The 26096-nt window shown below is 47.5% G+C and overlaps 1 protein-coding gene across 3 annotated transcripts in view; it reads left to right on the top strand.

Moving 5' to 3' along the window:
• The first annotated feature begins 709 nt into the window (after nt 1-709).
• Nucleotides 710-26096, top strand: part of DIP2C (disco interacting protein 2 homolog C) — a 388615-nt gene continuing 363228 nt past the window's right edge. For 2 of the 3 annotated variants that reach the window (XM_070391030.1, XM_070391022.1), the window contains exon 1: nt 710-887. In XM_070391030.1, the coding sequence (XP_070247131.1) occupies nt 803-887 (85 nt within the window). In that variant the 5' untranslated portion in view covers nt 710-802. The remainder of the gene's footprint in view (nt 888-26096) is intronic. The other variant, XM_070391038.1, reaches the window with a different exon arrangement.

The following is a 26096-nucleotide window of genomic DNA, read 5'->3' as shown; positions in this document are numbered from 1 at the left end:
GACTTCCCCTCTCCTCCAGCCTCCTTTTCGAAGGTGGGGAACAAGGCCTGACAGATGCTCTGATTAGCCAAGAGCACAGGCTGGCGGGCACTAGGAACTTTCAGACCGGTACTCGCTTCATGGCCCACACTGTCCCGTCCAACCCCCCAAACAAACTAGTCATATAAAAAAATTCAGCCCTTGAAGACCCAGAATACTTGAAGTTTCAACCTGGGAGGGTGGGGAATCCAGCAGGTATTTTTTGCCTTAAGCCAGAGGGAAGCCAGGTCCTGGGCGGGGCGGGGAGGGCCCGCGGGACCCGTGCGTGTGCTTCAGGAACGCGCGCTGAGCTGGCCCGCCCATCCCCGCCCTTGTGCGCGTCCCCATCCCGGTGCGCGCCCCGGTCCTGGCGCGTGTCCCCGCACCGCACAACATCCGCACGCCCCCACTCCCATATCCCCCAGCGCACCCCGCAAGCCCCCGCCAGCAGCCTCCGTCCTGGTGCGCGCCCCCGTCACTGCGCTCCCGCCCTCCCCACACCCCGCCTCTGGTGCGCGCCCCCGCCCGTAGCCCCCGCCCTGTTTGCGCCCTTGCCACCGCGCGCACCGGGGAGCACCCGGTGGAGCAGCCGAGCCGCGGCGGGACCGCGCCGGGCCGGGGGCGCGCGAGGACGCGGGGGCGCGGGCGCGAGGCCGCCCTGCGGGGCCGCGCGGAGGAGGCGCCGGAGGAGGAGCGCTGCCCGCCGGTGCCGCCGCTCTGTGCGGGTCCGGGATCGCTGGAGCGGCCAAGCCGCGGCCTGAAACAAAGAGGCGGGCGCGGCGCGATGGCGGACCGCAGCCTGGAGGGCATGGCGCTGCCGCTGGAGGTGCGGGCGCGGCTGGCCGAGCTGGAGCTGGAGCTGTCGGAAGGTAACAGGCCCGGCCGGGCCGCGCCGCGCTGTCGCCGGGAGGCCGCTGCGGGGTGGGCGGGCGGGCGGGCGCGTGGTCTCAGGGGCGCTGGGTCCCCGCGGTGCGTGTCACGGCCCCCACCCGGGCCACTGCGTGTCGCCGCCGGGCTGCGCTGCGGCGGGGCCTGGGGCGCGGGATGGAGCAGCCGGCCTGGCGGGCCCGTGTCCTTGTGCGCGTCCGCGCGCTGCCCCCGCGGCCCAGGCTGGGGACGTTTCGCGCCGCTCGGCCTGCAGTCCCCTGGCCTTGCTCTAATGCGAAACTTGTCGTTGGACTTGAGGGTTTGAACCCCGATGTGCCAGCCATCCTGGTTTTACTACGGCTCGGGGAAGCTCGCGCTACTATTGTTCGTGTGTGTTGTGATGCGAAGGGTGGGAGACTCGCAAACCTCCTACCTCAGGCCAGGTTCCCTGCCTGGCGCTCATCCCTCGGATTTGGAATTGGCGACAGATTTGCTGCCGTGATTTCATGGACTGTTATGTACGGTTTCTTATTTGCTCTTAATGATGGGATCATGTGCTCAACTGTCATAAGTTTAGATCGGGTTTTGCTATGCCTTAAAAAAAAAAACACCCACTAAAGTTCCAAAATGTTAATGTTTAATATCTGTTCAGTATTCACCGGCTCACCCTGAGAAGGCCACTAACGTGCAGTGGTGGGTGGGGAGGGGCCGCTGTCTCGGGTTTATATTTGGAGCAGTGCAGCGTGGTGAACTTTGTGTGTGTGTGTGTGTGTGTGTGTGTGTGTGTGTAACGGTTTTGTGAGGGCCGGCAGCCAGAAAGTAAATTCATTCGTGCCAATTTCATCAGCAGGGAGGAGCCGATGTTGACTTTATGCTTTCCTTTTTAACACTTGCAGGGCACAGAAGGGAATAAAGGAGGGGGCTGTGGCGTGGTGTTAGCTGCCTTTCCCGTGGCCCACGGACTATGTCTCTATATCAGATCTGGGGTTCTGCAGGGTATCCCAGTGATCTGTAATGTTAAACAGCCCCATAGCAGAAGGAGGCTGCTTCCTGGACTCTGTGCTGAGCAGACACTGTTCCACCTGGTTGAAGATGTGAGGGCGTAGCTAAGTACCCCAGAGGGCCCAGAGGTAGGCCATACAGAGTAGGCCCAGGGGGAACACTGTTGAGATGTACAGTGGTGGGTAAAGTGTGTGCCGTGGACAGTGCTCGAGGGGATGAAGTCTGTATTAGAAAACATTTGCTGGAGTTATTTGATTGTGTCGATGCTCAGATGGGTTTTCTCCCTCACTCTTCAGCCCCTCAGAGCTCTAGTCTGTCATCCTCACCGCTGTTGTATGATTCCCAGCACCCATCACCCATGCATCATCTCAAACAAGCAGTTCTGCTCTGTCTGCATCTCTTCCATCAGGACTCACGGGGAGAGGATTCTTTAAATTAGTTTTCGTGGAAATATCGGAAAATATTGTGGAAACACGTGGAATTTTCAGTGCCCAGTTCCTACAGAGGAGGATGGAAAAGACAAGTCCGTTTTAAGTGTCATCACGGTATCTCTGTTAGCAAAGGGGAGCCCCTGAACTCCACAGCACTGCTCACCTCCCCCTGTCAGCCTGGGAAATAAGCGCGTATTTGCCTCTCTGAATCTGGGGCAGTGCTCTGAATGTGCGTCCCGGCCCCCTCCTACGCTGGGAGCGGTCACTCATGGTCCCTTACGAACGTGTACGTGGGACACACTGCCCTGCTCGATGGCACTCACCTGCCACCAGCTGTCGCTCTCGGAGGGTGAGTAATATGTTCCTGCTGCCCAGAGGATGGCAAAACCACTTTAGACCAACGTGTGCTCAACCCCATTCTCTGAACAGATTTTATAAAAGGGCTTAATGAATTTCTTATTGAGTGTCTGGGCAGAGAAAGGGATGTGTGTGTTTGCATTCAGGGAGCACATTATTGTTTTTCTTTCTACGTGAACCTTGCTAGGCCTGGCCTGAAGAATGAAAGAATCAGAGGTTTGTGGTGTCGGCTGGTGTAGCCTCAGCCCCTCTGTGCCACCCCCACCCCCTTGTCTTGCTTTGTCCCTGCTGAGTTGATAGAGTTGCTCTTTAAGGTCCTTTGGAATTTCAGGTCTTACAAGCACATAAGTGGTTTTACTGGCTTAAATGAGATGAGCCAGTTTGTTTTCCAGTATTGCTTAGGAGAAACCAATGAGTGGAAGGATCAGAAATCTGTATCTCTCTACATTTTGGAACTTAAAAAATGCCCCAGTATACCCACTTCCACAGTGAAAAGTTAAAACAAGCCTTCGCGCCGAATGACTTAAGTATATTGCTTTCACATTTCCTGTTCCATCAGGACTCATGGGGAGAGGATTCTTTAAATTAGTTTTCATGGAAATATTGGAAAATATTGTGGAAACATGTGGAATTTTCAGTGCTCGGTTCCTACAGAGGAGGATGGAAAAAACAAGTCTGTTTTAAGCACATCACGTCGGTTGAAAAAACAGGGTGGACTATCAAAGTTCTTACGTGGCCTGTGGGCGGTTAATGGTGCTCATTATTGGGATTTGCAGACAGTGGCCCTGCTTTGGTTGCACTGTCTGCCGGGTATTGCTATCGATGCTAATATTATTTTATTTTGGGGGGCCATTGCCTGCAGAACTCAGGGTACATTCCTGCTCTGCCGGTTGCCTCCTTGTTTCACTCTGCTGTGTTACGACCCAGTGCTCCCCTCACTGGGGAAAGCCAGCGCCTTTCCCTTAGAACAGCCTCGTCAGCAGAGAACAGGAGATGTGGCAGGCGGCCCCTCCTGTGGGTACTAGCAGCTACAGTCGGTGTTGTGGGGCCAGGGATGGTGGGTCTGCTCAAATGCTTGGGATTGAATGTGAGACGGGGAGGAAGCCAGACAGTGAGCCGTCCGCTGCAGGATGCCAGGTGGAGTGGCCAACACCCCGTTTCCTAGATCATTCTTTCTTCCCTTCTTTTGGCTTTTGGGATCTTGCATTTTTCTTCTTGGCTTTAAGAGGGCCCCCAAGTAGTTTCATTAATAAGTGAATAAGCACTTGGCTTAAGGAGTAACTTTAAATGGAAATACCAAAGTAGAGAGGAAACAGAAAACTTCTCAAAGACAGACTTGTTTAAAGCACTCGTTTGTTGATTGAGATTGAGCAGTAAGTTTCTCTGTGAACAGATGATGCTCGTTTCTGGGGCTCTGCGGGCCCTGGGCTTGCAGCCACAGGAGGCCCTGGCCCCCCTCTTTCAGGAGTGGCTGGGCTCTTCTTTGGTAGAACTAGGGACGTTGCCTTGTGATATAGCCTGCGAAAGATTTGTTGTTTGCACAAGAGACGTCTTTATAAAATATACGGCATGTCAAACCCTTTGTGGCTTTTTAGTTGTTGGTATAACTACTTACTCCCTACCTTCTGCTTATGGGGGTTACTCAGCTCATACTCTGCTTGGCTGATTAATATGCCCAACTACTTTAACTGCTCATTTTATTCCATCATAGAGTCCAACTTGAACATTTTCTTAGTAAGTACGAATCTGCTTGAGGAGGGAGGTGAATGCTAACTGAAATGTCAGCCTTTTGTGCTAGTCAAGGAACCAATAATTTTTTTAAAAAAATTGCAGATGAGCAGTGCACAAGCAGCTTGCACATTCCTGTCACCAAAGCGTAAGATCTTCATGAGATGGCACTTGGAAGGTGTGTGGACTTAGGGCAGGGTGGGGAGCGTATGAGGCTGGAGAAATCGTTTGGTATGATGTTTGACCAAATACAGCAGGCTAAATTTTAAGTTGATGTTATAAATATCCAAATGATGTTATAAATATCCAAATGACCCTTGGCAGAAAAAGGGTTCCCCACCCCTGATGGAGGGGGTGGCATTTCCAGGGCTATTGGGCCCAAGATAACAGATACACTTTGCTCTAAACTCGAATTCTGTCCCCCCACCCACTTTCCAGCCCCTGATCTTTCCTTGGAGGTCCCTGATGCTACAGAGCTAACAGCTCTGCGGAAGCTTAAAGCGTAGGACCACCTTCCGAGGTCAGTAAGCAAAGACCCAGCTGTCTCTAATGCCACCCAAACTTTGTGTATATTTTCCGCACGGAAAGGAAACAGTTGATTCTGGAAAACAAGTGTGTAAAAAAATTTTGCCCCCCCCCCCCCCCAGAGTCTCATTGATAATTTGTTGTAAGTGGGCGAGGAAGAAGGGAAGGGGTCAGCAGAGGGAGGGAAATAGAAGCTGTGGGGGCCCCTGAGCCACTCCAGCTGGATCAGGATAGTTACAAAATGTGTTTACTCTGTTACATCCATCGCACCCGTAGCCCTAGGTATCGCGGTGAATGAAGTGGAGGACTCGGCCTGATGAATGTAAAATATTGTTACCTGCATTAAAAATATTTATAAGACGGCAGCGTTGACATGTGTGGGATTTGAAGTGGGTGGACTTGAATTCTAAGAGTTTTTCAGAGCTGTGAAAATCATTCCGTTTGAAAGTTCTTTTCTCTATGAATTAATATAGGTGTCAAGTTTGGCCAGGAAGCTAGGAAAGTAAACATACACACACATTAAGGCATAGATCTGTAACACTGCTCCAAATGCTTATAAGATATTTGCAGTGCTGTACTCCTGCTTAGATCTGAACTTTATGAGGTTAAAGCCGTAACAACAGCTCTATTTTGTTTTAGACTGGGCCCACGGGTTTTATATTCTTGTTATGGTTTGAGGCTACAAGCTGTTGGATGCTATGAGTCACTTCTTGTCTTCCTCCTCCCAGCCTTCTTCAAATGGCTGTCTCTTTTTTTAGAGTTGATTTTTTAAAAAGCAGTGATTTAGGGGATGAGTAGTAGCATTCTTCTGAATTGCAAAGAGAATGTATCGGATCATCTTGGTTTTGATGTCATATATATGGACTGACTCACCAGTCCAACTCCTAGTCATATTAGTAAGATCATTTCTAGTTCTTCTCATTACTCAGGCACCTTAAAAAAAAAGAGCAGATTCTTGGTGCAGTGAGTTGATTTAGTTTTGCACATCAGTATTTATCCTGGGAATCAGGGACGTGTCATCAGCTGTAGCGTGGACAGCGCCTCGTGTGATGTGATTGGTTTCCGGCCACTTTTCATTGAGTTGGTGCTCTCCTCGCCCTCCGGTTTCTCTCTCTGTACACCTCTACTTTCAAGGTTGCTGACTTTATCTTTTGTGATTTTTTTGGTGTTCCATACAAAGGTTGCCTACTCTTGTTGCCAGTGCTCTGTTCTTTCTGCTAAGAACGTCAAAAACTTGTCACCTCTCAAAAGAAGTAATTGCACCAATTTGTTCCTGATGATAATAAATAGGGATCTCAGAGAGGCGAGGCAAACTGGGGTTCCCTGGTAGGGGCTGGGGTGCAGGAGCCAGTGTGACAAGGAATGGGGTTTCTCACTAATGAGCATATGGATACTGCCCTTCTGTCTTCAGGTCCCAGTTGGGGTATTCATTTTTAAAAATATATTTTTATTGATTTCAGAGAGGAAGGGAGAGGGAGAGAGAGAGAGAGAAACATCAGTGATGAGAAGGAATCATTGATTGGCTACCTCCTGCACACCCCCTACTGGGGTTTGAGCCCACAACCCAGGCATGTGCTCTGATCGGGAATCGAACTGAGACCTCCTGGTTCATAGGTTGACGCTCAACCACTGAGGCACACCAGCCGGGCTGGAGTATTCATTTTAATAAGCCTTTGAGACAAATGGAGTGGGAGAATGCTGAGATACTGAGTTGTAAAAGTCAAAATTACAACAAGCAGACTTTTTTTGGGGGGGAGGGAGGGTTTGCTATTTAATTTTTTGTAATGCTATTGAATTCTGTCTTTTGAATATTCTCTTGATACCCTTGCATAGTAACATGGACTCTTGTGCTGTGTGAATTACAAATTGAGAGAGTTCTTTACTAATGTGCTTTGCACAGTAGGTATGGAACATGGGAAAAACTATGCAAGCTTGTGAGGAATGGAGGGTCTCTGGTTGATAGTAGGTAAAATAGGTCTTTCTCTTCTGGGCTGCTGGTTTTAAATCTTGTTTTTCTTTTGCTTCTTAGGTTGGAACTGTTTCTGTGCCTAATGAAGAGATTGAAGACCATGGGCAGATCTAGCTAGTTGTGTCAGCATCAGAGCCAGGGATTCCTTGCACACCCATCCACAATCACGCCCAATTATTATTATGTTTTTACTGAATTGTTTAGTTAGTCAAGTCATAGATTTTTCTATTTATTAGAGAAAATTTGTAACATTTAAAATAAAAAAACTGCCTGAACATCTCACCTCTTCCATACAGGCTACTTCAGATGCGCAGCCTCAGGCCTCCACCGTTGCGAGGGGAGGAGGAGGCAGGCCTCCACTGTCTGACTCGCTTCTGGACACTTAGTCCTGCCCAGAGGAGACTTTATTCTAAAGTCTCAAGGGTGATTCTGCGTGTGTTCTGACCAAACGTCTTACAAATGTTGCTGCCATATTTCAGGAGTTCATACAACAAATAAAGCTTAGGGAGGGAAGAGGCCCTTAATGACCTATGGGGACTTTCCCAGGCGCATTTGTGGATTAGCTGTGCTTGTTCCCTTGCGTGCACAAGGAGCCTCGTTTCTTGACTCTGACACTCTCAGGAAAACAGGAGCATCTACTCTGCGTCCTGGTTTTATTTCCCGTTCCCCTTTCTCCCCACGCTGAGATTCACTTCTCCATGAAGAGGAAGGTGGCACGAATCCACACTGACCACCCTCCGAGGAAGGATCAAGAGATGCTTCCTGGGCAGATAGATTTTGTAGGTCAGTTTTCTGAAATGAATATGGAAATGGAAGCTGTTATGACTTCACCTTCCCGGACGTTTCTGGGTCTTCATGAGTAAACGAATAGAGCATGGCCAGTTGTGCAGTGTTACCATTACCCAAATGCTGACACAGATGTGGCTTATAAGTCATGATACAAGGGTGGCAAGTGTATCTCAGAGCAGTTGCAAAGCCTGATGTTGTCACGGGAAAGGAACAGATGAAACCTCTTAGTTAGCCAAATGCTTTAGGAAGGACAGGTTCACTCAGGAGCCGTCAGTTTGAGGGGCTGGATTATATGACACTAGGAATTTAAGCTCCCAAACACACTTTTCACGTGTGGGTGACCTTCTTCTGTGCTTCTCGCATCTCCGAGTCTTCCTGCTTCCTATTTGGGGAGATTTGTGGGAGGATATTGAGATTTCTCTGGGCTGAAGGTCTGATCTGCTGCAAAGTCTTCCTGCTTTTCATACATCAGAGGGTGTGTCCAGGGCTCTGTTGGCCGCACCACCTACAGCATTGTCTCGGTAAGGGAGCTCGTCCTCCCTGCCTCAGTTTCCTGAGTTGTCAGCTGGGTTGTCACAAGGACCAGAGAGGCAGTGAGTGTCACAGTGCCTGCCTGGGAAATACCACGTCTGCTCTGAGCCTCCTCCCAGGTGCTGGGATGAGCCCTTTGTACTTCCTACTCCTATTGCTCCCCTCTCCCCAGCTTATTCGTAGGATTAGGGGTTACAGTGACTATAAGAGTGGCCTTAGGAGAAAGGAAGTGGGAGGAGGAGTCCTCCCAAGGTGCCGGCAGGGTGTGGGAAGCACTTTTACTTCTTCTGAGAGGACTCACTGCACTTCTTAACAATTGCCTGGCCACCTGGCCACTTACCCTGCACTGGGATAATTTCAGAGCTGCGATGCCTTTTTAAAGATAAAACTTGTTTCTTCCTGGTGGCCTTTTTGAGTCAATAAGCCTGTTACCCCTCCCCCCACCTCCCAACCACCTTTTTTTTTTTTTTTTTAGCTCCTTTGCTTTTCAAGAGAAAAGTAGGGGAAGGATGTCCTAGGTCTGATTCTAGTCCAGGTGCACCTGGGAAGGGTGTCCTAATAATTAGGTTCAGCTGCAGACCACCTTGGACCTCCAGTGAGAGTTGCTGGAGGAGCTGCCTGGGTAGCTTCTGCTGCAGTCCCCCTCCTCTCTCTGCTGACTGACGAGGAAGCACAGAACACCACCAGCTGTGACTCTGACACATCTCCCCGTAGATGTGCGTGGCACGTGGCATCAGTGTGTGTGGAGGGAGGCTAGGCTGACACCTCTTCTCATCATGTCTGATGACGCCTGCACACTGATATGGGCTGTGGCCACAGGTGGAATGACTGGAGCCTGCAGCAGTTCTGAGAGGCCAGGCTACTTCCTTCTGAAGTGGGGAGGGGCAGGGGCGTGACCTGGCAGCATGGCCAGAGGCCCTGTCCCCAGCTTGCCAAACACCTCGGATGTCCTGGGGCTTTGTCCTTACCATCCCTCTGGCAGTCTTCTGCCTTAAGCACCTTTGGGTTTGTGACTGTGAGTGGGATCAACTCTCATAAGCTGCTTCTTTTAAAATAAAAACCAGAGGTAGAGTTTTAAGCCTGCCCCCATGTGAACTTAATGGTATTGTAGAAATTATGGCTTCAATTATCCTATATAATGAAAGCATAATATGCAAATCGACCTAACGGAAGAACAACCGGTTGCTATGACACACACTGACCACCAAGGGGCAGGCAGATGCTCAGTGCAGGAGCTACCCCCTGGTGGTCAGTGTGCTCCCACAGGGGGAGTGCCGCTCAGCCAGAAGCTGGACTCACGGCTAGCTAGTACAGCAGCAGTGGCAGTGGCTGGAGCCTCTCCCGCCTCTGCTGCAGGCGGGCAGTAAGGAGCGAGGGGTCCCGGACTGCGAGAGGGATGTCTGACTGCCAGCTTATCCCCCGAGGGGTCCGGACTGCGAGAGGGTGCAGGCCGTGCTGAGGGCCCCTCTTCCCCCTCCCCAGCATGAGTCTCGTGCACTGGGCCTCTAGAGCAGTGGTTCTCAACCTTGGCTGCATATTAGAATCACCTGGGAATCTTTTTAAAATCCTGATTTCTGGGCCTCATCCTCCGGAAATTCTGTTTCTTTGTTACTAATGTTGTGGCCCCACCCCATAACAAAGAAACAGAATTTCTGGAGGATGATGCCCAGAAATCAGGATTTTAAAAAGATTCCCAGGTGATTCTTTTTTTTTTTTTTTTTATTTTTTTTATTTTATTTATTTATTTATTTATTTTTTTTATTTTCCTCTTAAAGTATTACAAAGGGTATTACATAAGTATCCTTTCCCCCCCCCCCCCGCCCTTGACAAACCACTACCCTCCCTTACCCCCCAGTGTCTTATGTCCATTAGTTATGCTTATATGCATGCATACAAGTCCTTCGGTTGATCTCTTACTCCCCTCCCTCCTGCCCCCCAACTCTCTCTGGCCTTCCCACTGCAGTTTGACAATCAGTTTGAGGCAGCTCTGCCTCTGTATCTATTATTGTTCAAAAGTTTGTAATGGTCTTTATTATCCATGAATGAGTGAGATCATGTGGTATTTTTCCTTCATTGACTGGCTTGTTTCACTTAGCATAATGCTCTCCAGTTCCATCCATGATGTTGCAAATGGTAGGAGTTCCTTCTTTTTAACAGCAGCATAGTATTCCATCGTGTAGATGTACCACAGTTTTCTAATCCATTCATCTACTGATGGGCACTTAGGCTGTTTCCAGATCTTAGCTATGGTGAATTGTGCTGCTATGAACATCTGGGTGCATATATCCTTTCTGATTGGTGTTTCTGGTTTCTTGGGATATATTCCTAGTAGTGGGATCACAGGGTCAAATGGGAGTTCCATTTCCAATTTTTTGAGGAACCTCCATACTGCCTTCCATAGTGGCTGCACCAGTCTGCATTCCCACCAGCAGTGCACAAGTGTTCCTTTTTCTCCACATCCTCTCCAGCACTTGTCGTTTGTTGATTTGTTGATGATGGCCATTCTGACAGGTGTGAGATGGTACCTCATTGTTGTTTTGATTTGCATCTCTCGGATGATTAGTGACTTTGAGCATGTTTTCATATGTCTCTTGGCTTTCTGAATGTCCTCTTTTGAAAGGTGTCTATTTAGATCCTTTGCCCATTTTTTGATTGGATTGTTTATCTTCTTTTTGTTAAGTTGTATGAGTTCCCTATAAATTTTGGAGATTAAGCCCTTATCAGATATGACGTTGGCAAATATGTTTTCCCACGAGGTGGGTTTTCTTGTTGTTTTGTTGATGGTTTCTTTTGCTGTGCAGAAGCTTTTTATTTTGATGTAGTCCCATTTGTTCAGTTTCTCTTTAGTTTCAACTGCCCTAGGAGCTGTATCAGTGAAGAAATTGTTTTGGCATATGTCTGAGATTTTGTTGCCTTTGTATTCTTCTAGAATTTTTATGGTTTCCTGTCGTACATTTAAGTCCTTTATCCATTTTGAGTTTATTCTTGTGTATGGTGTAAGTTGGTGGTCTAGTTTCATTTTCTTGCATATGTCTGTCCAATTTTCCCAACACCATTTATTGAAGAGACTATCTTGGCTCCATTGTATGTTCATGCCTCCTTTGTCAAAAATTAATTGAGCATATTGGTTCGGGCTAATTTCTGGACTCTCTATTCTATTCCACTGATCTATATGTCTGTTCTTGTGCCAGTACCAGGCAGTTTTGAGAACAGTGGCTTTGTAATACAGCTTGATATCTGGCATTGAGATCCCACCTACTTTGTTCTTTCTCAGGATCGTTGCAGCTATTCGGGGTCTTTTTTTATTCCAGATGAATTTTTGGAGAGTTCGTTCTAGATCTTTGAAGAAGGCCATTGGTATTTTAATGGGAAGTGCGTTGAATGTATAGATTGCTTTGGGTAGTATGGACATTTTAATGATGTTGATTCTACCAATCCAAGAACATGGTATGTTCTTCCATCTGTTTATGTCTTCCTCTATCTCTTTTTTCAACGTCCTGTAGTTTTCTGAGTAGAGGTCTTTAACCTCTTTAGTTAAGTTTATTCCTAGGTATCTTAATTTTTTTGGTGCGATGGTAAATGGGATTGTTTTTCTGATCTCCCTTTCTGAAAGTTCACTGTTGGTGTATAGAAATGCCTCAGATTTCTTGGGGTTAATTTTGTATCCTGCTACATTGCCAAATTCATGTATTAAGTCTAGTAGCTTTTTGATGGAGTCTCTAGGGTTTTGTATGTATAATATCATGTCATCTGCAAATAAGGACAGTTTTACTTCCTCTTTTCCAATTTGGATGCCTTTTATTCCTTCTTCTTGCCTAATTGCAATGGCTAATACTTCCAGTACTATGTTGAACAGGAGTGGTGAGAGTGGGCATCCCTGTCTTGTTCCTGTTCTTAGGGGAAATGGTGTTAGTTTTTGTCCATTGAGTATGATGTTGGCTGTGGGCCTGTCATATATGGCTTTTATTATGTTGAGGTATGATCCTTCTATTCCCACCTTTCTGAGAGTTTTTATCAAAAATGGGTGTTGGATTTTGTCGAATGCTTTTTCTGCATCAATTGATATGACCATGTGGTTTTTTTCTTTCAATTTGTTTATGTGATGTATCACATTTATTGATTTACGGATGTTGTACCATCCTTGCATCTCTGGGATGAATCCTACTTGGTCATGGTGTATGATCCTTCTGATGTACTGCTGGATCCGATTTGCTAAGATTTTGTTGAGGATTTTGGCATCTATGTTCATGAGGGATATTGGCCTGTAATTCCCTTTCATTGTGATGTCTTTACCTGGTTTTGGTATTAGGGTGATGCTGGCTTCATAGAATGAGCTTGGAAGCGTTCCTTCCTCTTGAATTTTTTGTAGTAGTCTGAGGAGGGTAGGTTTTAGTTCTTCCTTGAATGTTTGGTAGAACTCCCCTGTGAAGCCGTCTGGCCCTGGGCTTTTGTTTGCTGGAAGCTTTCTGATGACTGCTTCAATTTCTTCCATAGTTATTGGCCTATTGAGGTTTTTAGATTCTTCCTGATTGAGTTTTGGAATGTTGTATTTTTCTAGGAATTTGTCCATTTCCTCCAGGTTGTCCAGTTTGTTGGAGTAGAGTTGCTCGTAGTATTGTTTAACAATCATTTGTATTTCTGTGGGGTCTGTTGTTATTTCGCCTCTATCATTTCTGATTTGGTTTATTTGGGACCTCTCTCTTTGCTTCTTGGTGAGCCTGGCTAGGGGTTTGTCAATCTTGTTTATCCTTTCAAAGAACCAGCTCTTGGTTTCATTGATTTTCTGTATTGTTTTTTTGGTCTCTATTTCATTGATTTCTGCTCTAATCTTTATTATCTCCTTCCTTCTGCTCACTCTGGGGTTTTCTTGTTGCTCTCTTTCTAATTCTTTGAGTTGTAGAGTTAGATGATTGACTACCATTTTTTCTTGTTTTTTGAGATAGGCCTGTAGAGCTATAAACTTCCCTCTCAGGACTGCTTTCATTGTGTCCCAGAGGTTTTGGATTGTTGTGTTTTCATTGTCATTAGTGTCCAGGATGTTTTTAATTTCTTCTTTGATGTCATCGGTAACCCAATCAATATTTAATAACATGCTATTCAGCTTCCAAGTGTTTGAGTATTTTGGGTTGTTTTTATTGTAGTTTATTTCTAACATTATGCCATCGTGGTCTGTGAAGAAGCTTTTTATGATTTCAATCTTCTTGAATTTGTGGAGACTTTGCTTGTGACCCAATATGTGGTCTATTTTTGAATATGTCCCATGAGCACCTGAGAGGAATGTATATTCCGCAGCTGTGGGGTGAAGTGTTCTGAAGATGTCAATTAAGTCCATCTGATCTAGTGAGTCATTTAGGATTGCTGTTTCTTTGCTGAGTTTTTGTCTAGCGGATTTATCCAGTGATGTCAGTGGTGTATTAAAGTCCCCTACTATGATTGTATTGTTGTCGATCTCTCCCCTGATTTCTTCCAGAAGTTTTCTTATGTATGTGGGTGCTCCTGCATTGGGTGCATATATGTTTACCAGGGTTATATCTTCTTGTTGTATTGATCCCTTTAGTATTATGAAGTGGCCTTCCTTATCTCTGGTTATGGCCTTCACTTTGAGATGTACTTTGTCAGATATAAGTATTGCTACCCCAGCTTTCTTTTCCTTTCCATTTGCGTGAAAGATATTTTTCCATCCCTTCACTTTCAGTCTGTGTGAGTCCCTTCTAATGAGGTGGGTCTCTTGTAGACAGCAGATGTATGGGTCATGTTTTTTTATCCATTCAGCCACTCGATGTCTTTTGGTTGGAGCATTTAGTTCATTTACATTTAAAGTTATTATTGAAAGGTATTTGTTTGTAGCCATTTCTTTTTGTGTGTGTGTGTGTGGCTGTTTTCTTTCTGAGCTTGATATTTCTTCTTTTTACACCAGTCCCTTTAGCATTTCTTGCATGGCTGGCTTGTTGGTGATAAACTCCCTTAGCCCTTTTTTGTCTGTGAAGCTTCTTATTTCCCCTTCAATTTTGAATGATAGCCTTGCTGGATAGAGTATTCTTGGATTCAGTCCTTTGCTTTGCATCACTTTGTAGATTTCCGTCCATTCTTTTCTGGCCTGATGTGTTTCTGTTGAGAAATCATTTGATAATCTAATGGGAGATCCCTTGTATGTTACTTTCCGTCTCTCTCTTGCAGCCTGTAAGATTCTCTCTTTATCCTGAACATTTGCCATGGTAATTATGATGTGTCTTGGTGTGGGTCTTTTCGGGTTCACCTTGTTTGGGACTCTCTGGGCTTGTGTGACTTTTTTCTTCCCCACCTCAGGGAAGTTTTCTGATATTATTTCTTCGAATAGGTTTTCTAATCCATGTTCATCTTTCTGTTGTTCTGGCACCCCTATTATTCGTATGTTGTTTCGTTTCATGTTGTCCCAAAGCTCCCTTAGGCTCTCCTCCTGTCTTTTAATTTTTTTCTCCATTTGCCGTACAGTTTGAGTGTGTTTTGCTTCCTTGTCTTCTAATTCACTAATTCGGTCCTCTGCTTCTCCCAGTCTACTGTTGATACTTTCAATGGAGTTTTTTATTGAAGCTATGTCACTCTTCATTTCTTCTTGGGACTTACTTAAGTTGTTAATTTTTTCATCTGTTTCTTCTAGCTTCTTGCATAAGTAGTTGAGTTTTTCATCTGTTTCTTCTTGCTTCTTGAACATGTGGTGCATGTACTCTAGGAACCTTATTCTGAATTCTTTTTCCGTCATGTTGCATATCTCTGTCTCACTTAGCTGCTTTTCTGGCGAGTCCTCCTTTTCTTTCCTTTGGGGGTTTCTTTGCCTACCCATGTTTGATCTCGCTGACATATGTAGATGTTGAGGTGTTCAGTGGCTGCTCCCTGGGTGGCAGGGGCTCCTTGGGTTGTGGTTGCTGCTCAGACGGTTGCGGTAGCAGCTGCTTTCCAGTTGGCAGCAGCTCCTCTGGTGGGTGTTGTTCACAGCTGTGTTGGCTCTTCTGGCTGGTGGGGGGAGGCTTCACGTACAGTTGCTGTTCCACAGACAGAGGGTGTGGTGATCAGGAGGCTGTGGTGATCAGGAGGCTGCGGTGATCAGGGGGCTGCTGTTGCTTGGATCTGCTGCGTTGATTTAAAGGCACAAAATACAACAGAGCAAGGCACAACGTACCAGGCACTGAACACAAGTATATTCACAATATTAATAACTCCAAATAAAGGTGACCACCCGAATTAAGAGAATTAGGGGATAAGGGAGAAAGAAGAGAAGAAGATAAAAGAGAGAACAGAAAAGAAAAATAAGAAAAAAACAAACAAAAAAGGAGTGCAAAAATAGAATTGGGAAAAAAGAGGGGGGAAAAAAAGAGAGCGAAAAAAGAGAATGAAGTAGAAGTGGGGAAGAGACTCCCCGTATGAGGAGCAAACTCCAATAGAACTGCCACTAATCTCAACAAATTCCAGCAACAGATCCCTGGAGATGAATGCAAACTACAAACCACCAATAATATCCAGAGGGGTAAGGGAAAACAGAAGCACAAAAATAACTGGGGTGGGGTGGGGGAGGGAAGGGAAAAACCAGCAGAAAAAAAAAAGAAAAAGAAAAAGAAAAAGAAAAACAACCTCACAACCAGTCCTAAAAAAGAAGAAAAAACACAAAACAAAACAAACAAACAAATTAAAAAAAAAAAAAAAAAAAAAAAAAAAAAAAAAAAAAGCCCAATATATTCGACAATCAAGAAAACAATAGAAAGATAAGAGAGAAAAAAAATGGTTGGAAAGTGAAGAAGGATAAAGAATAGGTGTATAAGGATTTAGAGCAGTAGATTGAAAGTAGGATATATAAGTAGGGTGGAATTAGACAGGGGGTAAAAAGAGGGAATTGGGAAAGTCTGGACCAAAGTCTTACCCTTAAATAGGGTAAGAGAAACAGGACACCAAAAGGGGAAAAGTAAGGAAGAGGGTTTTAGCAAAGAGGTGGAATTGAGATAGGGAAAATTAATGCTAAAGGAACGATGAAAATAGAATGGAGAACACTAATCCCAAAAGAAAATAAAGAGAAAATAAAATGGCACTTCAAAAAATGGCAAAATGGTAGGAGCAACAATACTGGTCAAAAACAAAAATGTGGTAATTGAAAGGGTAAAATCAGGTGATGGAAAAAGAAGAAAAAGAGAAAAAAAAAATTGGTTTCTTAGTAAAAAGGTGAAAAAATTAAAAAGAAAAAGAAAAAGAAAAAATTTGCAGTAGTGATGGTCCTTCGGCTCTTCCACTCTTCAGCCTGGTTCGCCTTAGTCCTGCCAGGTATTTAGGAGAGTGTTGAATCTGCCTGCATTACACTGTTCCTCCGTGTTGCAAATCACAGTCCCGATTTTAAAGCAGGCCGTATTTGTGATCCAGTCTGCCTTAATTTGTATTCCCCTAAGAGTCAGTTTGTGGCTCAACCTCTGGGTGGCAGTGTTTTTGGGTTGGCCTCTGAGGCTATACAGCTTCTCTATCCTTTTTTAATCCTTACCCTGCTCTGTGTTGTTGGTGGGACTGAAAATCCCTCTATAGGCCAGACCCTGGTAACTCCCAGGGACTAATCAGCTTGTTTTAGTCCTTTATCTCATACAGGGTGGAATCTGGGTGTGGCTGTGCTCCTTGCCTGGGGGGCTGGAGGGAGGAATTCCACCCTCTGGAGGAATGGCTGCCCCAGTCCTGGGCCCAGGGGGGTCTCAGCACTCAATTCGCTGCCACCTCCTCCGGCTCCCCCTCTTTCCTCAGCCTCTCCCCAGATTCCCCTCGTCTGCACCTTCACCCTCTCTTCAGCACAGGTGAGTGTCTGTATCCGAACTGTCCTATGAGCAGGGTTCAGTGAAAACAAAGAAACAGACAAACGCCGGCCGGCCGCGGAAACGCTCCTCTTACCGGTCTGGGAAACGCTCCTCTTACCAGCACTGCATGGTCTGGGAAACGCTCCTCTCTTATGGGCACTGCATGGTCTGATCAGTTCCTCAGGATGCCCCCTTTAGTCTCAGTTCTCCGCAATCACAAAATCCAAATCTCAAATCTCCTGGCGCCAGCAAACCCGCGGAACTCCTTACCCTGGTCAGGGTCTGTGTCTGTCCCAAGAGACGCGGCTGTCTGCCATGCGGTCTCCCTCCGACCCTCTGGGCTCAGGTCTGGCAAACTTTCCTGCCCAGATCCCTGGTTTTTAACCTTTCCAGGGGAGGTCTGCCCTTCCAGGCTGCAAGCCGTCTCACCAGCTGAGTAAATTTGCCAATTCGGGGTGGGTGTTATTAGTTTCAGCTGCTTACTCCGTTTGCTCCGGGACAAGACCTGGGACGCGTCTGCCTATATCGCCGCCATCTTTCCATTCTCCTCGAACCTCCCCCAGGTGATTCTAATGTGCAGCCAAGGTTGAGAACCACTGCTCTAGTGTATAATAACTGACAATTTAAGAGTAACATGAAGTAATAAAGTGGAGCTGGACTTTATTCTTAAATGAGCATTATCAGGCTTCAGAAACATCTTTTGTTCTTTTTTGGGCAAATACAATGGATGCTTAAAAGCTGTTGAGATTTAGTAATATAAAGTAATCTTTAAGGATCTATTTAAGCAAGGGTGTGATTCCATTAAACTTAAGTCATTAATATGTACCCATTTAAAGCCAAGGAAATAACGACCAACTTGCCAGGGTTGAACCTGCTCCTAGTATTACCAATGTGCACTGTAATGGTCCCCTCTGCCCACACGTTACTGTGGCAGCGCTGTATCAGTGCTGTAAAAGTAAGACGTGTGGTGGGTGGGTCTTATTTCATTTTGCTCAGTTCCCGTGAACATAATCTTATTGCAGTGGCTGGGCTTCCTCCACCGACCACAACATTGTCGTTCACGGGGCCAAATGGGAAATAGCACCTGGGGCTGCTTTGCCTCTGATACCAGAGTCCAGACGTGGAGCGTTCTTTCCCTCTTAGCTGCGTGTACACAAATTAACGTGAAAAGGAAGTAGAATGCGCTTTTCTTTTCCCCTCCCTCTGTAGATGGTGATGAGTTATTATTTAGATCTCATGCTAGAGAGGGATGTACAGTGCCTGCTGGTGTTTTGGAATTCCCTGTTCTTAGGAAGGTCTGGCCCTGGACACAGGGCAGGAAGCAGCCTTGATTTTGTTTGTTTCCTTGATGACTTGCTTAGTGTTTGACACAAATCGGGTTCTGGATGGAATGCGCTCTCGTTAGAAAGCGTGTCAGCAAAACGGGGGCTTTCAGAGAGTGTTCTGTGTCCCGTGACTATAGGAGAGCGAGGCCTTGGGGAAGGAAGGTGGGCGGGGGGTGGCAGGGGTGGGGGCCCCTTGGTGGCCCTGCCATTTGGCGGGGGGTGGAGGTTGCTGGTGGAGAACGCTCCCCAGGGATAGGAAGCTCACACACAGGGCTGACTGCATCAGTGGGACCACGGGGCAGTTTTGATAACTGTGACTTATTCTTGAGAAATGTGGGGCGGGGAGTGGTACTTGGAACACCAGCGTTCCGTGAGACTGAGATGTAAAATGAACCTTACAATTGCATGGTGCCTTGTAGCTTTCCTGTTGATCTTTTTTTAGTCCTCTGAAAGTATTTTCTAAGGAAAGGATGTTCTCTTCTCTGTGCAGACGAGGAGGCTGAGTTTCACATGGTTAGAAAGCCATCATGAGCATTAGAACCGTGGTTTCCTGACACAGTGCCGTGTCCTGGGTGAGCTGGCCGACCTTAGGGCTTGGGAGAGGCGTGTTTTCTTTTGATCAAGGATTGGGGGATCCAGGCTTCTCCTCTGAGACCAGCCCACGGAGCTCTGCGCCAGCTGTGGGTACCCTGGGGAGGGGAAGCAGTGGCAGCCCCCTCCTCAGCCGTCTGGCCCCACCTCGAGCAGCAAGTCAGTGAGGAAAATGCTGGCTTTTTCTTCTACTTGGTTGTAGGGGGATGGAGGCTTCTGCGGCACATTTTCTTAGCTGGCTGCCTCTAGGACTTTGCATTTAAAATCTGTCTGTCCTCTTGGGGTGGGTCCATGGGTGTTCACTGTACCGCTCCTCACGTTTTTTCTGAATGCTTGAAAATTTCCTGTGTTTCTCCTGGAAGATAAAACATAAGAAACGCAACCCCTTGAGCTAACTTTTCTGGATGGCAACCTTTAGAATCAGGAAGCCGGATATGGTATGGTTTTATCAGAAATCTCGATCGTTTTGGTCAAGAGACAATGCTGTTAATTCTTGGTTGTGTTGTTTCTGGGAAAAATATTCTGAATGAGTTTTCAGTAATAACCTCTTCAGCGTCTCTACCAGAAAAGAGTGGCCTTTCTCAAAGCTTCCCTATACCACTAACCAAGGGTGATGGTGATCACCTTTAAGCGGCCACTCATCACGCATAGGCAATCGATTTTTATGTGGATGTGGAGTGCTTTTATAAGCGAAGTGCCCGTTCTGATCTTCTCCAGCTCCTCAGGGATGGGCCCACATCTGATGCACCTGAACCATGCTTGTCTCTGGTCCCCAGAGAACTGGCCTGGTGTCTGTAGGAATGCATGGTACCTAACGTGGACCTCTGAATCAGACGCTGCAAGTACTGGTAGACATCTGTGGACAAAGTCTGTTCTCTGTATGGTGGGGGAGGACGCTTACGTATTTTCGTGCATTGCATTAAATGTCTGACAGATATTACCTTTTAGCCTTATAGCCTGAGCGAAAGTACATTTGTCCCTCAAAAAAGGGAAGTGTTCAGAGAGCTGGCCCAGTCGTCGGCTTTGCCCTTGGAACTCTTTCTGCTGCTGCTGTCACCTGCTTGTCACATGATAGCTTTCCCAGGGGAGGCCCTCACTCCTGCAGTTAGTTAGGCAGATCCCAAATAGGAAATACAATTTTCCCTTTTATTTATTTTTTATTTTTTATCCTCATCTGAGGATATTTTTCCACTGATTTTTAGGGAGAGTGGAAGAGAAAGGGAAAGACAGGGAGAAACATTGATGTGAGAGAAACACATCAATGGATTGCCTCCTGCATGAGCCCCAACCAGGGCCTGGGCTGGGAAGGAGCCTGCAACCAAGGTACGTGCCTTGACCGGAATCGAACTTGGGACCCTTTGGTCTACAGGCCAACGCTCTCCAGTGGTTCTCAACCTTCCTAATGCCGTGACCCTTTAATACAGTTCCTCATGTTGTGGTGACCCCCAACCATAAAATTATTTTTGTTGCTGCTTCATAACTGTAATTTTGCTACTGTTATGAATCGTAATGTAAATATCTGATATGCAGGATGTATTTTCATTGTTCGTGACCCACAGGTTGAGAACCACCGCACCACTGAGCCAAACTGGCTAGGGCAGAAATACAATTTTTAAAAGATGGCAAGTTTCATGGTATCCGTGATTTTTCTTTTTTGTGTATTTACTTCCATATACCCTAAATGGTAGAGTTTCCCCACCTGATAGAACAGTTCCCTTGATTACGAGCCATTACTGGTACAAACACTCCTTGTTTTATCGAAATTCATAGGTGCTGCATTTTTTTGCAAATTGAAGGCAAGACCCTCCACCAGCAAAAAGATGACTCACTTTATCCGACACTCGCTTTATGGCGATGGTCTAAAATGGAACCCGAGAAGTCACCAAGGTCTGCCTCATAAAATTCTGTGAGGCACATTTTGGGAACCTGTAGCTCAGAAAAGGTCCTCTATTTTTATAACCATAATCTGCTTAATAAAGTGGTTGGGATTGTGGCTGTCATTTGTTGTCCTGTTTTTTATTTTTAGACCCTTGAGAAGAAGCAATTTAGTGACTATTCAGAATTGTGAAGATAATCTAGTGATTAGAGAATCTCATTGGATAAATCTTATAGCTTTCTTTCCTTTAAGTAAATAAAAATATCTTGATCCAGGTCAATGTTAGCAGGAATAACTTGTTTTTAAAACAGATAAAGATTTGCCAAAACCGGTTTGGCTCGGTGGATAGAGCGTCGGCCTGCGGACTGAAAGGTCCCAGGTTCGATTCCGGTCAAGGGCATGTACCTGGGTTGTGGGCACATCCCCAGTAGGAGGTGTGCAGGAGGCAGCTGATCGATGTTTCTCTCTCATCGATGTTTCTAACTCTCTATCCCTCTCCCCTCCTCTCTGTAAAAAATCAATAAAATATATATAAAAAAAAAAAAACAGATAAAGATTTTTGTGTGACACGTGCCCATCCTGGGATAGTGTCTCTAGAATATTCTAGAACATCCACCTCTACAAGTGTGTCCCTTCCCTACTCCCTGATTATTCATGTTTTCACCCGATTTTTTAACCCACGTATCCAAGATGGTCGTTACACACGTGCGCGTGTGACGTCTTTTCCTACAACAGGGGCCTTTTGAATATTGTTTTTGGACAGTGCAGTTTCCCATGTGCTCAGCCAGAAAGCATGTAGCTCCTCCCAATAGAGACAGATGTTCCGGCATCAGGAACCCGAGGACTTTTCCTGTCATATGAAGCAAATAGATCCCAGAACAAAGCTGGTTTTGTGTGCTCTGCATTTACCATGAACTTTGTTGCAAAAGTGGAGCGAGTGCTTCCCTACATACCGGAAACCACGTGACTCGCTTCAACAGAAAACATGGAGCATCAGTTCTGCAGTCGGGTCGTTTTGCATATTGGCGACTGCACCTGTTCCGTAAGCTGCGAAAGCCACTCCCTCTTGGCCTCGCCAGGGCCATGGTTGGCCCAGTTCATGGAAACAAGACCATTCGCCAGTTTCAGTATTTCACATCGCAGGCTGCCCCTTGTCTGCATCACAACCCAATTTTAAAGGAAGATGCAATTTGACTTTCAGTGGATTGTCTTAATGTGGTTATCCATGGCTGGATCATTATACTGTGTTGTGAATTAGTTTTGCTTTTGGATTTATCCTCATAATATAGAGTGTTCCAGAGGAAAGCATTAACACTGTTACTTGTAACTTGGACTAACTCTTGATTTTTATGAGCTGATAACGGTAATGGTGAATTTAATTTCCATTTCTCACGTTGTTCTAAATTCTAAGGTCTTTCTTTGGTCACCGCTTCTCCCATGTTCTTTCCTTCTTGTCCATCCACGCTTTCTGCTATTTTGTCTTCTTTCAGACCCAGAGGCCCTCAGCGTGTGGTGTGTGGTGTGTGGTGGGTCCTGCTTGCTGTGAATCTTTTGTCGGTGGAAAGGACTTTTTCTTTTGAGCAAGACAGCTCCAAACAAATTTCAGTTGCCCAAGTATCACCTGTTTTGTGGACGGTCTATGGACAGTTTTAACCCTTTTTCTGTGGGGTTTTGGCTGACCTTCCCTTGCCCTCCTCATGACTCCACCAGCCCATGTGCCTGTGCTCTGAATGCCTGCCTCATCACGTAGAGCGGTTAAATAAGTCACACGTCGCCGCCTAAGCACCCCTCCCCCGCGTGTGAGTGTGGATTGTGTTTTGTTACTGTGGGGGACCCTGAGGATCCTGACCTCTGGGAATGCCTCCCATTGAAGTGGTATAAAATGGGATATCGGTGCGAGTATTATCGTAACTCACGGAGCAGGTGACAAAGATGCTTCCATCTGAACAGCAGCTGACCTGACGGCACATCCGGTTTGGAGCGGGGTGACCTTTTGACAGAGCAGCTGGCGCTTGTCATACCCTGAAAGCTGTGCTTGCCCCGTTTTCTGTTTTGTACGTAGAATCTACAGTTCCTAAAGGGAGGTGTTGGCTGATTCGAAGGGGGCAAACGCGATAAAAATGCTCTCTGGAGATTTAAGTTGAGTAAGTTTGCCATATAGTGTGTTGTTTACTATTTAATACTAAATAGAGTCGACGAGTATGTCGCTCAGTGGTTCTCAACCTTCTGGCCCTTTAAATACAGTTCCTCATGTTGTGACCCAACCATAAAATTATTTTCGTTGCTACTTCATAACTGTAATGTTGCTACTGTTATGAATCGTAATGTAAATATCTGATATGCAGGATGGTCTTAGGCGACCCCTGTGAAAGGGTCGTTCGACCGCCAAAGGGGTCGCGACCCACAGGTTGAGAACCGCTGACGTAGCTGAACGGCCCACCCCTGTGAGGCAGAGGTTGCTTTTGCCCTCTGAGCGTTTGAGCTGTCTTTGCTTTCCTTGAGCACTTATTTCACGGGCAGTTTTTGAGTGAGGTTCCATATTCCACACTGTGGGAGGGGTGACCGTCGCTTCTGTAATGCAGAGGAAGATAGGACACACGCCGTGGGGAAGTTCAGCACAGATGGAAGAGACAACTTACCGCGAAGACCCACCACAGCTCCACGTGGAACTGAGTGCCAGATGCGTGGCCTCAGCTCGGAGAGCTCCGGGTTTAGAAGGAGCGGCTGGGTGACGAGGGCCTCAGTGTGCTGGGGAGGCCCCAGGCTCTGGGCCGTGAGGGCTGGGAGACGGCCGGGGCCTTTGCAGAGGGGCCGAGGCCAGCTGTGCTGGGTGTGGGCTGTCACTCAGCGAGGCCCTGCCGGGCAGTGCTGTCTGTGGCTCCTGTGTTCTGGGCGAGAGTTCTGACCCTAGTCTGCCTGGCTGGCTGGCTGGCTGGCTTTGGGCTGAGGCATGGGGCCTGGGGTCTCGGGCACTGAGTTTAATGGGACGATGGCATCTGGGCCTTTCCTAGTTTTCAGAGGCTCATGCGATTGGGGCTTTTCTTTGTTTTCATCTCTCTGTCCATCCCATCCAATGGAGCGACTGTATAAGGGTTGACAATAAACTTTGACGCTATGATTTTGAGTAGGAAGTTAAGCCCTGAATATGAGGCTGTCACCTTGGAGATGACCTTATTCAACCTCCTCACTCTCTGAGCCGGCTTATGGAAGCGGGAGGTGCAGGGACTTGCAGAGGTCACCAGTCAGAGGTCACCTGTCAGCGGCAGAGCCAGGGAACAGCCTCCTCTCTGCAGGTCCTCCCAGCAAGGCTTTGCTTCCTTGCAGGCGCTACAAGGTGGGCAGCGGGGGGATCATTGACACAGAGCGTCTGCCCCCCAGGTTTTCCGTGTGTGTGCTGCATGCGTGTTGTGTGTGCTGTAAGTGTGCAAGGTGTGTGTGGTATGAGGGTGTGCACAGTGCCCGTGTCCTGTCCTGTGCGGTTCAGGTCAGGAAGCAGCCGTGTGGGGGTGTTGGCTGAGTTGGGGTGACATGCATCCTGAGAGGTTCCTGCCCTGAATTTTGACACTGCCCCCCCTCACCCCGCCCCCCGCCCTGGTGGCCCCTCCTCTCCAGATGCCTATGGAGCCTGCGTTTACCTTCCCTCCCAGTTTCCTTTTCTTTCTGAGGACCTTCTTCCTCTTCCACGCTGCGGCTCAGGGGGACCTTTAAACCTCCGCAGGCTGCATGCCTGTCACTGTGATGGCTTCGCCCTCACTGACCAGTGATGGTCTCATGGTGCAGAGAGCTGGTTGTCTGGCCGCAGGATGCTCATCCTCCAGGCTCCCTCTGAGGAAGGTGCCAGGACGGTCCCGTCCCCCAGAAGGCCATCTCCCTCCCCAGCACCCTCCCCACCTCCCCCTCCTCACTCCTCAGCCACTGTGACCCTGGGTGGCAGGATGTGCTGTGACCCCAAGAAGGCGGAAACCTTCTGTTATCCAGGCTGTGAAAGAAAGACCCGCTTTTTAAGATCAGAGAACACCTCTGTCTGTCTGCCTTCTAGTGAGGATGAGCAGGCTGTGTTTTGAGTTTCCCCTTTTCCAGGAAAGAATGAGTCTTCTTCGTGGCGTGCTGTGGACTTGCTGTGTTGTTGGCAGGGTGGGTGCCTGTGGGCAGCCTCTGCTTGGCAGCCAGGCCTGCTTTTCAGGTGAGAAGGCCGAGGGGTCCCCCGGGAGAGTGAGGGCTCGTGCTGGCCTGAAGGTGAGGCATTTAGCGCGTAATATTTGATAGACAGACGTTTTTAAGTCCAGGGAAAAAGGGCAGTAAGTGGCTTAGACCTTTCCTCAGAGCACCACTGAACTGTGACCATGCTCACAGCCCCCTCCTGCCTCCGGCCTTCCCTGGGCCCCTGCTCTGCCGCTGCCTGGCCCCCGCGTGGGCTCATCTCCCGAGAACGCTGCCGCTCCGTGCCGGGCCTGTCTTCCTGAATGCCTGGGATTTATCAGCCGAGATCAGTAAAAGTGCAAATAGCAGTCACCGGCTTCCCACCGCAGAGACTCATTTTGTCACACGTATAACTCTGAGAATGGGACAGCGCTCTCTGTGAGAACCCTGCTTATGACAGAACACCGTGCACTGTAATCCCACGTCTGTCAGCAGAAGGTCGGCTGTGCGTGGAGGGCGGAGTCCTCCCGGGGAGCGGAGCGGAGGGCCCCCTCCCTTTCCCTGGACGCATTTCCACGTGTGTTTTGAAACAGAGCTTTGGCATTCCGGAAGAATGAAAATTATGATCGACGGCATCAATCCTCTGAAATAATAGTGAAGATGTTGGCAGTGCACACCAGGACAATAATTGGTCATTACAAATGGTTTTTATTCACACTGAAATGTTTCCTTGTTCGCTTCCCATGCCCGGGAAGGCAGTCTGTGCTCCTTCCCGCGTGGTTTTTTTCCTCCGGGCTCTTCCCTGGGGACCGAGCCCTCTGTCTGCTCCCAGTGTGGGGGTGCAGCTCCTCAGGGCTCTGTGTCTGCGGGGTGCCCGTGGTGGTTGTGGGGGTTCCCCCTCTCTTTGTTGGCTTGGGGAGCAAGATGGCTCTGACTGCGCACCTTAATGAAAGCGCTGTCTGTCCCCTGGCCCCGTCCCCTGGCCCCAGTCCCCTGTGCAGACCCAGACCCATTGGTGGGGCACTGAGGCTCGGGCCGACCCCGGGGGGCCGCCTGCAGAAGGCCAGGTCAGTAGTCACTGACATTGCGCTTGAAACTTCCAACAGGTGTGGGCAGGTACTCGGGCCACCACACTGACCTCAGCTCTGT

The sequence above is a fragment of the Myotis yumanensis genome, unplaced genomic scaffold, assembly GCF_028538775.1.
Source record: "Myotis yumanensis isolate MYYU_CA2020_CCGP unplaced genomic scaffold, mMyoYum1.0.hap1 SCAF_1, whole genome shotgun sequence".
NCBI lineage: Eukaryota > Metazoa > Chordata > Mammalia > Chiroptera > Vespertilionidae > Myotis > Myotis yumanensis.
Note: the sequence above shows the minus strand (reverse complement) of the source record. Positions and strands in the feature narration are given on the sequence as shown.